Genomic DNA, 13,746 nt, shown 5'->3' with positions numbered 1-13,746 from the left:
AGCTTCTGCTTCCTGACTGTCATGAAGAAACTTCTCAGCCATCAGGTTCTACTTCATGAGCAGCCGAGAAACATGGACCCAAGTGACTATGAACAGAATCCTCTGAAACCACAGCCCCAGATGAACAGTTCTTGCTTTCTTTCTAAGTAACGGAGGCGTCTTCACTTCTGGAGATTCTCACTATCCAGACAGTGTCAGGTCAGGACGGGACCAACATAGCCTGGTGCTTCCTAATCCAATGTAAGAGTATTATGTGCATAATAAACAAGTACGACCTCAATGTAAATTCCAGTGTAGTAAACACAATTCAAAAAAAAAAAAGATTTCAGGCTGAGTACCGTGGCTCATACCTGTAATTCTGATATTCAAGAGCCCGAGGCAGAAACATTTATTCAAGTTCAAGTCATCTTAAGTTACAGAATAAGACTGTAATTAATTATTAATATTTTAAAAATTACCAGGGAGATGGAGTTGTAGCATAGGGGTAAACTAGAAGGACGAGAGTTTAATACCTTGCACTAAAAACCAAACAAACAAACAAGCAAAACCCCCAAAACATTGGAAGAGAAGAGAGAGTGGGTATTTTAATCCTATAGATTTGGGCCCCTGGAGAGGTGGTTTAGCAGTTAAGAGTACTGGCTAGGGGTTGGGGATTTAGCTCAGTGGTAGAGTGCTTGCCTAGCAAGCACAAGGCCCTGGGTTCAGTCCCCAGCTCCGAAAAATAGAAAAAGAAAAAAAAAAAAAGAGTACTGGCTAATCTTCCAGAGGACCTGGGTTGGAGCTCCTAGCACCCACATGGTGGTGGCTCACACACATCTGTAACTCTAATTCCAAGGGATCAGATGCCTTTTTCTGGCTTCCTTGGGGAGCGAGGCCTTCAAGTGACACCATGCATACAGGCAAAACACTCATACATGTAAAAAAAAAAAAAAATTACCAGGAGCCAGCCAGATGGCTCAGTGGGTAAAGTTCTTGTGGATAAGCCTAACTAACAGTCTGAGTTCAAACCCTGGGACCCACAGGATGGACAGAGAAAATCAATTCCTGGAAGTTGTCTTTTCACCTTTGCACACAGGCTGAGGCATGCGTATCATCCCTTAAAATACGTAACTATATATTTTGCTGGGTGTGGTAGAATGAACCTATGATCCCAACATAGCCATGAAGAAAGAAACGAGAGGTGGAGTGGGGGGGGGTGGAGATAAGACACATGAAGGAAATAGAGGTTTTCAAGGGAGGACAAGGTCACTAACATTAACTGAACATCATTTACCACAGGCCGGTCACTTCCTTTAATCCTTCAACAAGCCTAATACTGAGGTGAAGAATAATTAATCCAGTGGAGTCTGGAAGCTTAGAGTGTTCCGGAGGGGCTGGTCACCAAGAGTCCCAGTTTCTCTGTCCGTCTCCAGGAAGTCTCTTCCCATCGCACAGGCCTATACCCAGTTTTGCTGGGGCAGGAGACGAACAAAGGCAGAGCGCCTGCTGTGCCAATCGAAAGTAACTATGATGCCCAAGCAGATGAGGACCAGTCCTGCCAGCCCCAAACGCACGAGGTTTCCCTGGGTATAGTCCAAGGAGCCAGAACCTGTGAGCCGAAAAGAGGGAGACGGGTATTGGTCCGGTATCCCAGAGTCCCTTCTGTGTTTCTGACACACAGATGGAGTTGTCTCTAAGTTAAATGGACTTCATGTTCCCTGATCACGTGGGTCTGAAGGAGGAGAGGCAGAGATTTTACCTTCGGAACTGATGACCAGTGGCTGGCTGCGCTCTGATAGCACATAGGGGCTAGAGGGGGTGTGGTAATAGCAATAGTAGGTGCCAGGTGCATTCGCGCTGTTCAGAAGGAAGTCAGCCCAGGGCTGCACAGAGTCGATGTACTGCAGAGGGGTTGCCACATCCGCGCGGTACAGCGCAAAACTCATGCCTGGTATGCGGCCTGCACAGCGCAGGCTTACAGTGGTTTCTGGGGCCACCACAGGCCCAGGAATTGCCACCAGTGATGGTCTGGGTAGCTGATCTGTGGAATACAGGCAAGGGCTTAGATAGGCTCTAATCATCCTCCCTTTCCTCCTGCTTCTCTTCCCATCCCTTAAACTCACCTTCCTCTTCCTCAGTAAGTTTAAGAATCTCTCAATCTACCCCACTCCCCATATCGCCTATCTCCTTGTTGTATTCCTTTTCTACCCTCTCCTACCCTCTGCCTTCATCTCACTCCTGTGCCCTTCTCCCATTTCTTCCCAGACCTCACCTGTTACCAGCAGTTCCAGAGCATTACTGGGCTGAGACCAGACACCAGGCCCCCAGTCTGTCTTGCGGTAGCGGCAGTGATAACTGCCCTCCTGGACCGAAGTCACCTTTTCCAGGAAGAACTCAGCCAGCCCAATGGACACATTCCGGAGGAGCAGAGGGGTGGCAAGGCCAGTTTTGAAGAGTCCAAATCCCCAGGCAGGTTGGGGTGCACGGCAAATCAAAGTTACATTGATTCCAGGAGTCACAATTGCAGCAGGATGAGCCCCCAGCCATGGCTTGGGGTATGAGGCTAGGGGCACTTAATAAAGAAGAGTGCTTGGGTCCTTATGCCCCTCCAACCCAGAAGCCCCAGGAGCCTAAGCAGAAGTCAGACACCATGAACCTCTTTAAAGAAGGGGAGGGTCTGGAATATAATCATAGCTGGCCCAAACTACCTGACAATCACAGGAGTACTACTCTTAACTTTAAACTTTTCCCCATAGTTATTTGTTTGTGCTAAGGATCGAATCCAAGGCCTTATGCATTGTGGGTAATCATTCACTCTACCACTAAGATATAGACTCAAATCTCTGTTTGTTGCTGTTGTTGTTGGTTTTTTGGTTTAGTTTTGCTTTTGCTTTTTTGTTTTGAGACAAGGTCTTGTGTACCCTTGATCAGCCTTGAACTTGCTATGTAATGAAGTATGACCTTAGATTCTGATTATAAGCCTGTGCCACCTGATCCTGCTGGATTATAATCCTGTGCCATCATCAGGACCACCACCTCTCTCTCCCTCCCATCTATGCTGAACTGGGGCAACCATTCAACCAACTGAGCTACATTCCCAAACCCTTCTCCACAATTTTAAGGCATAGTTTCAAAATGTCATACCAGAATGGTTACTCTGTCTTAATGTACTGTTATTGTTTTGTTGTTTTTAAAACAAAGCCTCACTATGTAATCCAGTTTGTCCTCAAGCCCATTAATGGTGCAGGCTGGCTTCAAACTTGTAATTCTTCTTTCTGCCTCAGCTTTCCAAGTGCTGAGATGACAGATCTGTAGCACCACACCTTGATAGAAGCAGTTGAAGTTTTCAATATATCAATAATTACTGCTATGGTTTGAACAAGCTCCCCAACTTAATCTTTGATATAATAATGTTGAAAGGTGGGTCTTTAACAGGTAATAGGGTAGGGGGCTGAAGGTGACTTTATACTTAAGAGTGTTTACTGCTTTTGCAGAGCACCTCGGTTTGGCTTTCTAGCACCCATATTGCAACTCCTAACTACCTGTAATTCCAGTTCCAGGGGGATCTTGATACCTTTGGCTTCTACAGGCATCTGCACTTATGTACATATACTTCTACGCAGACACAAACATATACACATAATTTAAAATAACACAAATAAATCTTTTTTCCTAAAGAGGTGATGGAATAGAGTATCAGTGTAGTGATGTACTTGTAATCATCCCCCAGTCAGGACTGAGGCATGGCTGTGGCTGGGTGGCAGCGTACTTGCCTAGAATGCCCCCAGTGAGGGGCTGCGGTGTGTCTCAGTGGTATTGCGCCTGCCTATAATCAACCAGTGAAGGGCTGGGGTGAGCTTAGTGGTAGAGCACTTGCCTAGAATGTCTCAGTGAGGAACTAGAAGTGTTGTTCAGTGAGAGCACCAGCACCATGTACACGGCCATTGGTTTGATCCATCCCTAGTACATAGCCAAACGACAAAACCATAATATAGTCAATGACCCGATACTTCCACTGCTTCGCAACAGGCAAATTCCTGTTTGTTTGTGTTTTGAGACAGAGTTTCTCTGTGTAGTCCTGACGGTCTTGGAACTTGCTCTGTAGACTAGGCTGACCTTGGACTCCGTGATCCATTTGTCTCTGACTCACTAGCACTGGAACTAAAGGCCCGCAGTTGGCGATGGTTTTGGGTTGTGTTTGTTCATTTGTTTGTTTTTGAGGCATGGTCTCATGATGTAGACCAGGCTGGCTTTGAACTCAAAAGAAATTTTCTTGCCTCTGCCTTCCTAGTGCTGGGATTAAAGGGGTGTACCATCACTGCCTACCCCTATAGGCAATTTTTATTTGTAAATCAATTTTTTAAAGATTTATTTATTTATGTTATGTGAGTATACTGTCACTGTGTTCAGACACATCAGAAGAGGGAATCAGATCCCATTACAGATGGTTGTGAGCCACCATGTGGTTGCTGGGAATTGAACTCAGGACCTCAGGAAGAGCAGTTAGTGCTCTTAACCACTGAACCATCTCTCCAGCCCGTAAATAAATTTTAAAAAGGAAAAATAACTATTAAACACTTGAGAAATATCTGTAAGACAGAATGTAAGTTTAACACTTAAGACCCAGCACAGAATGAATCATGAAACACTGATTTTGAGCTGGTAAGAAAAGGAGGAAGTATGTATGTGTGTGAATGCTCGGAAAGCTTTTCGTAAGATTCAGGAACACAGGAAGGGGAAGAGGAAGAATGTTGTATCTTTTGGTAATGATCGAGTCTTTATAACCATGAGTACCTATTGGCTTTATCATTTAAATAGATTTAAAATTAGGGTGCTGGAGAAATGGTTTGGCAGATAAGAGTACTTGTTGCTCTTGCAAAAGATTGGAATAGGATTCTCAGCACCACATGGTGGTTCACAGTCTCTGTAACTCCAGTTTCAGAGAGTCCTCCTGCTTTCTGAACTCTGCAAGCACTGAGCATGTATGTGGTGTACATACATGCATGCAGGCAAAACACTCATATACATAAAACAAAATTAAATTAGCTGATGACTCGGGTAGGAATGACTTCCCAGTGTTTCTCATTAGAAATGGAAGTATAGTGGGAGAAAGTTGGAGAGAAAAGAAATATCTCCTCTATTGGAAAACCCGAGAAGAAACCGTCTTGGGGTGGGGGAACCTTCCTTTTGTGGGAAGCGGGCTCCAGTAAGAGAAGCTGGTATAACTGGCACTGAGGAACTCTTATGTTTGGAGCCCTGAAATATGCCAGGATCTAAGTCTATAGTTTACCTGTATAATTATATTAAATCCTCACTGGAGCCAATTTTCTTAAGGAAATTTGAGACCCTTGGCGTGTTCAAGGACTTGTAATAATGATTACATGTAATAGGTCTCCTTAACGTCCACGTTCATGGTCTTTCCTACTCACTATAATGGCTACTAAAGAGATGAAGGACAACGGGAAGAGAGAAGAGAGGAACAGGCAGGGAGCAGGGAGGAGGGAATGGAGGAGGAAGAAAAAGAAGGATCTGAAAGGGGGTAAAGGAAAGAGACAGGAGAAAAAGGGAGAAGGAAAAGAAGCGGGGTATGTAGGGGAGGAAGGGGTTGAAGGACAGAGAAGGAAAGGAAGAAAGGGAAATGAGAAAATCTGGGGTGAACCTAGGCATCAAAATAAAATGAGTTGTTGGAGGCAAGGTGTGAGCAGCATAAGGGAGAGCATTCGGAGTATTCCACTCACCTGGTGATGTGAAGTCAGCATGACACACAGGCCCTGCAGAAGGTGAGGAGCCAGTTTTTACAAAGCCCTGTATGACTACCAGTCTCTCCTCCTTGGGAGCCCTAGACCATGACTACATTGTTTCCTTTTTCCTCTGAAAAACAAGAATTCTGCCTGCCTTCTTTAAGATCAAACAAAACTCCAGCCTTTTAGGGCTGGAGATTTAGCTCAGTGGTAGAGCGCTTACCTAGGAAGCGCAAGGCCCTGGGTTCGGTCCCCGGCTCCGAAAAAAAGAACCAAAAAAACAAAAAACAAAAAAAACAAAAACTCCAGCCTTTCATTCCCCATACTTAAGAAGCCAGCTGTCTGACCCAAGAGGACAGGCCTCTGTTTGCCACCTTTCCTAAGAACAGTACTCTGCTCCTTGGGGTTTCGCTGCCTTGGAGTTAGGATGTCTAGATGCCCTCCTCCCTCTAGCACATTAGTCCTGCCCATTTGCCATGAGAACTGAGTACATTCTTTGACCCCTAGATATCCCTTATTCTCCTCTGCCTGGAGATTCAGAGAAAGCTATGCTCACCCCAGACCCAGAAATCTGTCTTCCCCCATTTAAGACTCAAGTATCTGGGTACAAGTCCTGATTCCTTTTTCTAAATTGTATGTTGAATTCCAGAGGATCAGATATAGCCCTCGGCCTAGCCTAGGACCCCCACACAGGGGAGGGACAGCTCACAGAGAGTAGACAGCTGGAGTATCAGCAACAGGACCATGGCGGGCACTCTCAGTGGAGCTGGGGAAAGGCTGGCCCTGCCTTTTACCCTCTGAGGAAATGAAGCAACACCAGAAAGCCGTGTGAGAGTCTTGTTTAGGGAACAGAGGAGTCAGATGGAGGCTCCTGGGTAACTGTGTCATAGCCTCATTGTCTTGGAAAAAGTTGCAAGACAGAACAGTCATAGCCTCTGGTGTTCTCTTAATTCGATTTAAAGTAGGTGAGGGGGGCTGTGGATGTTGCAGCTAAGTGGGAGACTGCTTGCCCAGTGTGTTCTCGCCTCAGCACTGAGGAGAGAAAGAAAAGGAGCAGAAGGGAGGGAGGGAAATGGAAGAGAAGAAACAACAACAAAAAACAAAACAAAGACTCACTGCTCCCAAACCCCATGGGAGAGAGAGCTCACCGCCCGGACAGGTGGGCACTCCTGAGACTGCAGAGCAGAAGAGATCACCACCCCTGCCCACATCCCTGGCCCAAGAGGAAACTGTATACGGCCTCTGGGTTCCTGGAGATAAGGGCACAGGAGCAGCAGGTCCCCTGCGTCTGAGACACCGCTGGAACCTGAAGGGACCGACCAGATAAACAGTTCTCTGCATCCAAATTCCGTGGGAGGGAGAGCTAAACCTTCAGAAAGGCAGACACGCCTGGGAAACCAGAAGAGACTACACTCTGCCCACATTACTGATTCTAGAGGAAAACACCAAACGCCATCTGGAACCCTGGTGCACGGAAGCTCCCGGAAAGGGCGGAGCAAATCTTCCTGGTTGCTGAGGCTGCAGAGAGCTCATAAGCAACACCCCACAAGCAAACTTGAGCCTCGGGACCACAGGTAAGACAAACCTTCCTGCTCCAAGCGACCTGCCTGGTGAACTCAAGACACAGGCCCACAGGAACACCTGAAGACCTGTAGATAGGAAAAACTACACGCCCGAAAGCAGAACACTCTGTTCCCATAACTGACTGAAAGAAAACAGGAAAACAGGACTACAGCACTCCTGACACACAGGCTTATAGGACAGTCTAGCCACTGTCAGAAATAGCAGAACAAAGTAACACTAGAGATAATCTGATGGTGAGAGGCAAGGGCAAGAACGCAAGCAACAGAAACCAAGACTACATGGCATCATCAGAGCCCAATTCTCCCACCAAAGCAAACATGGAATATCCAAACACACCAGAAAGGCAAGATCTAGATTTAAAATCATATTTGATCATGATGCTGGATGACTTCAAGAAAGACATGAAGAACTCCCTTAGAGAAACACAGGAAAACATAAATAAACAAGTAGAAGCCTACAGAGAGGAATCACAAAAGTCCCTGAAAGAATTCCAGGAAAACTCAAACAGTTGAAGGAACTAAAAATGGAAATAGAAGAAATCAAGAAAGAACACATGGAAACAACCCTGGATATAGAAAACCAAAAGAAGAGACAAGGAGCCATAGATACAAGATTCACCAACAGAATACAAGAGATAGAAGAGAGAAATCTCAGGAGTAGAAGATTCCATAGAAATCATCAACTCAACTGTCAAAGATAATGTAAAGCAGAAAAAGCTACTGGTCCAAAACATACAGGAAATCCAGGACTCAATGAGAAGATCAAACCTAAGAGAAATTCCTCCCGTCACATAATAGTCAAAACACCAAATGCACAAAATAAAGAAAGAATATTAAAAGCGGTAAGGGAAAAGTAAGCAAAAGGTCAAGTAAAGGGAAAAGTAAGCAAAAGGTCAAAAGCAGTAAGGGAAAAGTAAGCAAAAGGTCAAGGCAGACCTATCAGAATCACACCAGACTTTTCACCAGAGACTATGAAAGCCAGAAGATCCTGGACAGATGTCATACAGACCCTAAGAGAACACAAATGCCAGCCCAGGTTACTGTATCCTACAAAGCTCTCAATTAACATAGATGGAGAAACCAAGACATTCCATGACAAAACCAAATTTACACAATATCTTTCTACAAATCCATCACTACAAAGGATAATAAATGGTAAAGCCCAACATAAGGAGGCAAGCTACACCCTAGAAGAAGCAAGAAACTAATCGTCTTGGCAACAAAACAAAGAGAAGAAAAGCACACAAACATAACCTCACATCCAAATATGAATATAACAGGAAGCAATAATCACTATTCCTTAATATCTCTCAACATCAATGGTCTCAACTCCCCAATAAAAAGACATAGATTAACAAACTGGATACGCAACGAGGACCCTGCATTCTGCTGCCTACAGGAAACACACCTCAGAGACAAAGACAGACACTACTTCAGAGTGAAAGGCTGGAAAACAACTTTCCAAGCAAATGGTCAGAAGAAGCAAGCTGGAGTAGCCATTCTAATATCACATAAAATCAATTTTCAACTAAAAGTCATCAAAAAAGATAAGGAAGGACACTTCATATTCATCAAAGGAAAAATCCACCAAGATGAACTCTCAATCCTAAATATCTATGCCCCAAATACAAGGGCACCTACATACGTAAAAGAAACCTTACTAAAGCTCAAAACACACATTGCACCTCACACAATAATAGTAGGAGATTTCAACACCCCACCCTCATCAATGGACAGATCATGGAAACAGAAATTAAACAGAGACATAGACAGACTAAGAGAAGTCATGAACCAAATGGACTTAACAGATATTTATAGAACATTCTATCCTAAAGCAAAAGCATATACATTCTTCTCAGCTCCTCATGGTACTTTCTCCAAAATTGACCATAATAATTGGTCAAAAAACGGGCCTCAACAGGTACAGAAAGATAGAAATAATCCCATGCGTGCTATCAGACCACCACGGCCTAAAGCTGGTCTTCAATAACAATAAGGGAAGAACGCTCACATATACGTGGAAGTTGAACAATGCTCTACTCAACGATAACTTGGTCAAGGAAGAAATAAAGAAAGAAATTAAACACTTCTTAGAATTTAATGAAAATGAAGGTACAACATACCCAAACTTATCGGACACAATGAAAGCTGTGCTAAGAGGAAAACTCATAGCTCTGAGTGCCTGCAGAAAGAAACAGGAAAGAGCATATGTACCAGCTTGACAGCACACCTAAAAGCTCTAGAACAAAAAGAAGCAAATACACCCAGGAGGAGTAGAAGGCAGGAAATAATCAAACTCAGAGCTGAAATCAACCAAGTAGAAACAAAAAGAACCATAGAAAGAATCAACAGAACCAAAAGTTGGTTCTTTGAGAAAATCAACAAGATAGATAAACCCTTAGCCAGACTAACGACAGGACACAGAGAGTGTGTACAAATTAACAAAATCAGAAATGAAAAGGGAGACATAACTACAGAATCAGAGAAAATTCAAAAAATCATCAGATCTTACTATAAAAGCCTATATTCAACAAAACTTGACAATCTGCAGGAAATGGACAATTTCCTAGACAGATACCAGGTACTGAAGTTAAATCAGGAACAGATAAACCAGTTAAACAACCCCATAACTCCTAAGGAAATAGAAGCAGTCATTAAAGGTCTCCCAACCAAAAAGAGCCCAGGTCTAGACGGGTTTAGTGCAGAATTCTATCAGACCTTCATAGAAGACCTCATACCAATACTATCCAAACTATTCCACAAAATTGAAACAGATGGAGCACTACCGAATTCCTTCTATGAAGCCACAATTACTCTTATACCACACAAAGACCCAACAAAGAATGAGAACTTCAGACCTATTTGCCTTATGAATATCGACGCAAAATACTCAATAAAATTCTGGCAAACCGAATTCAAGAGCACATCAAAACAATCATCCACCATGATCAAGTAGGCTTCATCCCAGGCATGCAGGGATGGTTTAATATACGGAAAACCATCAACGTGATCCATTATATAAACAAACTGAAAGAACAAAACCACATGATCATTTCATTAGATGCTGAGGAAGCATTTGACAAAATTCAACACCCCTTCATGATAAAAGTCCTGGAAAGAATAGGAATTCAAGACCCATACCTAAACATAGTAAAAGCCATATACAGCAAACCAGTTGCTAACATTAAACTAAATGGAGAGAAACTTGAAGCAATCCCACTAAAATCAGGGACTAGACAAGGCTGCCCACTCTCTCCCTACTTATTCCATATAGTTCTTGAAGTTCTAGCCAGAGCAATCAGACAACAAAAGGAGATCAAGGGGATACAGATTGGAAAAGAAGAAGTCAAAATATCACTATTTGCAGATGACATGATAGTATATTTAAGTGATCCCAAAAGTTCCACCAGAGAACTACTAAAGCTGATAAACAACTTCAGCAAAATGTCTGGGTATAAAATTAACTCAAATAAATCAGTAGCCTTCCTCTACACAAAAGAGAAATAAGCCGAGAAAGAAATTAGGGAAACGACACCCTTCATAATAGACCCAAATAATATAAAGTACCTCAGTGTGAGTTTAACCAAGCAAGTAAAAGATCTGTACAATAAGAACTTCAAGACTCTGAAGAAAGAAATTGAAGAAGACCTCAGAAGATGGAAAGATCTCCCATGCTCATGGATTGGCAGGATTAATATAGTAAAAATGGCCATTTTACCAAAAGCAATCTACAGATTCAATGCAATCCCCATCAAAATACCAATCCATTTCTTCAAAGAGTTAGAACAATTTGCAAATTCATCTGGAATAACAAAAAAACCCAGGATAGCTAAAACTATCCTCAACAATAAAAGGACTTCAGGGGGAATCACTATCCCTGAACTCAAGCAGTATTACAGAGGAATAGTGATAAAAACTGCATGGTATTGGTACAGAGACAGACAGATAGACCAATGGAACAGAATTGAAGACCAAGAAATGAACCCACACACCTATGGGCACTTGATTTTTGACAAAGGAGCCAAAACCATCAAATGGAAAAAAGATAGCATTTTCAGGAAATGGTGCTGGTTCAACTGGAGGTCAACATGTAGAAGAATGCAGATGGATCCATGCTTATCACCCTGTACAAAGCTTAAGTCCAAGTGGATCAAGGACCTCCACATCAAACCAGATACACTCAAACTAATAGAAGAAAAACTAGGGCAGCATCTCGAACACATGGGCACTGGAAAAAAATTCCTGAAAAAAATACCAATGGCTTATGCTCTAAGATCAAGAATTGACAAATGGGATCTCATAAAACTGCAAAGCTTCTGTAAGGCAAAGGACACTGTGGTTAGGACAAAATGGCAACCAACAGATTGGGAAAAGATCTTTACCAATCCTACAACAGATAGAGGCCTTATATCCAAAATATACAAAGAACTCAAGAAGTTAGACCGCAGGGAGACAAATAAACCTATTAAAAAATGGGCTTCAGAGCTAAACAAAGAATTCACAGCTGAGGAATGCTGAATGGCTGAGAAACACCTAAAGAAATGTTCAACATCTTTAGTCATAAGGGAAATGCAAATCAAAACAACCCTGAGATTTCACCTCACACCAGTGAGAATGGCTAAGATCAAAAACTCAGGTTACAGCAAATGCTGGCGAGGATGTGGAGAAAGAGGAACACTCCTCCATTTTTGGTGGGATTGCAGACTGGTACAACCATTCTGGAAATCAGTCTGGAGGTTCCTCAGAAAATTGGACATTGAACTGCCTGAGGATCCAGCTATACCTCTCCTGGGTATATACCCAAAAGATGCCCCAACATATAAAAAAAGACACGTGCTCCACTATGTTCATAGCAGCCTTATTTATAATAGCCAGAAGCTGGAAAGAATCCAGATGCCCTTCAACAGAGGAATGGATACAGAAAATGTGGTACATCTACACAATGGAATATTACTCAGCTATCAAAACCAATGCCTTTATGAAATTCATAGGCAAATGGTTGGAACTGGAAAAATATCATGCTGAGTGAGGTAACCCAATCACAGAAAAACACATATGGTATGCACTCATTGATAAGTGGCTATTAGCCCAAATGCCTGAATTACCCTAGATGCCTAGAACACATGAAACTCAAGACGAATGATCAAAATGTGAATGCTTCACTCCTTCTTTAAAAGGGGAACAAGAATACCCTTGGCAAGGAATAGAGAGGCAAAGATTAAAACAGAGACAGTAGGAACACCCATTCAGAGCCTGCCCCACATGTGGCCCATACATATACAGCCATCCAATTAGACAAGATGGATGAAGCAAAGAAGTGCAGGCAGACAGGAGCCGGATGTAGATCTCTCCTGAGAGACACAGCCAGAATTCAGCAAATACATAGGCGAATGCCAGCAGCAAACCACTGAACTGAGAACAGGACCCCAGTTGAAGGAATCAGAGAAAGAACTGGAAGAGCTTGAAGGGGCTCGAGACCCCATATGAACAACAATGCCAAGCAACCAGAGCTTCCAGGGACTAAGCCACTACCTGAAGACTATACATGGACTGACCCTGGACTCTGACCTCATAGGTAGCATTGAATATCCTAGTAAGATCACCAGTGTAAGGGGAAGTCTTGGGTCCTGCTAAGACTGAACCCCCAGTGAACGTGATTGTTGGGGGGAGGGCGGCAATTAGGGGAACACCCATAAAGAAGGGGAGGGGGAGGGCTTAGGGGAATGTTGGCCAGTAAACCGGGAAAGGGAATAACACTCGAAATGTAAATAAGAAATACTCAAGTTAATAAAAACAAAACAAAACAAAACAAAAAGGCAGAAAGGGAAACAAAAATCTTTGGTGTACAATATGTACTGTGCTGGTGAGAGAAGGCTCAGACCCCAGTACTGCTCTCATTGTCCAGTTCAGATACGTTAATTTTTTAAAGTGATGTGCATGGTTTTGGGGTCTCAGGCTTGTAAAGCAGGAGGATGCCAAGTTTAAAGATTGCAGGGCCAATCTGAGATACTTAATGAGACCCTATCTCAAAATAAAAAGCAATGAAAGGGTTGACAAATGTGGCTCAACAATACAAAATATGCCTAGAATCCACCAGCCGGAGCCTGGGTCATGGAATCTACCAGCAAGTGGACCGAGGAGTGCCTCAGTCATAGATGGGTAGCCTATCCTGGTTTCAATCTGCAACACTGAGGGGCAGAGGGTGGAAAAAACCATGAGCCGCATGCTAGTAACATAAAGCACAGACTGTTCTTAATCTATTTGGGATCAATTTAGAATTTCTGGAATGAGTTCATGTCTAGACGCGACCTCAATGTAATGAGGACTTTCTTGCAGAAGATCTTGAAGTTACTTCTCTGACGCATCTTCTAAGGTATAAGCTATAAGAGAAAGGTGAGACCAGGAGGTGTGCAAGGTGGTTTAATTCTTTCTGGCCTCCTAAG

General features: G+C 43.2%; 1 protein-coding gene across 2 annotated transcripts; it reads right to left on the bottom strand.

Annotated features, from left to right (window-relative positions):
- Window positions 1–284: 284 nt before the first annotated feature.
- Oscar (osteoclast associated Ig-like receptor) lies at window positions 285–6,521 on the bottom strand. Of its 2 annotated transcripts, none has more exon segments than NM_001184973.1 (5): window positions 285–1,588; window positions 1,739–2,020; window positions 2,252–2,551; window positions 5,718–5,750; window positions 6,412–6,521. In NM_001184973.1, coding segments are annotated over 5 exon segments (822 nt in total). In that variant the 5' UTR covers window positions 6,467–6,521; the 3' UTR covers window positions 285–1,436.
- Between the last annotated feature and the right edge of the window lie 7,225 nt (window positions 6,522–13,746).

The sequence above is a fragment of the Rattus norvegicus genome, chromosome 1 (assembly GCF_021556685.1).
Source record: "Rattus norvegicus strain SHRSP/BbbUtx chromosome 1, alternate assembly SHRSP_T2T, whole genome shotgun sequence".
Classification (NCBI taxonomy): Eukaryota; Metazoa; Chordata; class Mammalia; order Rodentia; family Muridae; genus Rattus; species Rattus norvegicus.
This window is presented reverse-complemented; position numbering and strand designations above follow the sequence as displayed.

Excerpts from the sequence above, each read along its gene's own strand:
- Oscar (XM_087651708.1), bottom strand. The coding sequence starts at position 6,466 with ATGGTCCTGTTGCTGATACTCCAGCTGTCTACTCTCT. Across the intron at positions 2,552-5,717 it reads TGCTGACTTCACATCACCAG|TGCCCCTAGCCTCATACCCC; the intron begins GTGAGTGGAATA and ends TTCTTTATTAAG. Across the intron at positions 1,589-1,738 it reads ACTGGTCATCAGTTCCGAAG|GTTCTGGCTCCTTGGACTAT; the intron begins GTAAAATCTCTG and ends TTCGGCTCACAG.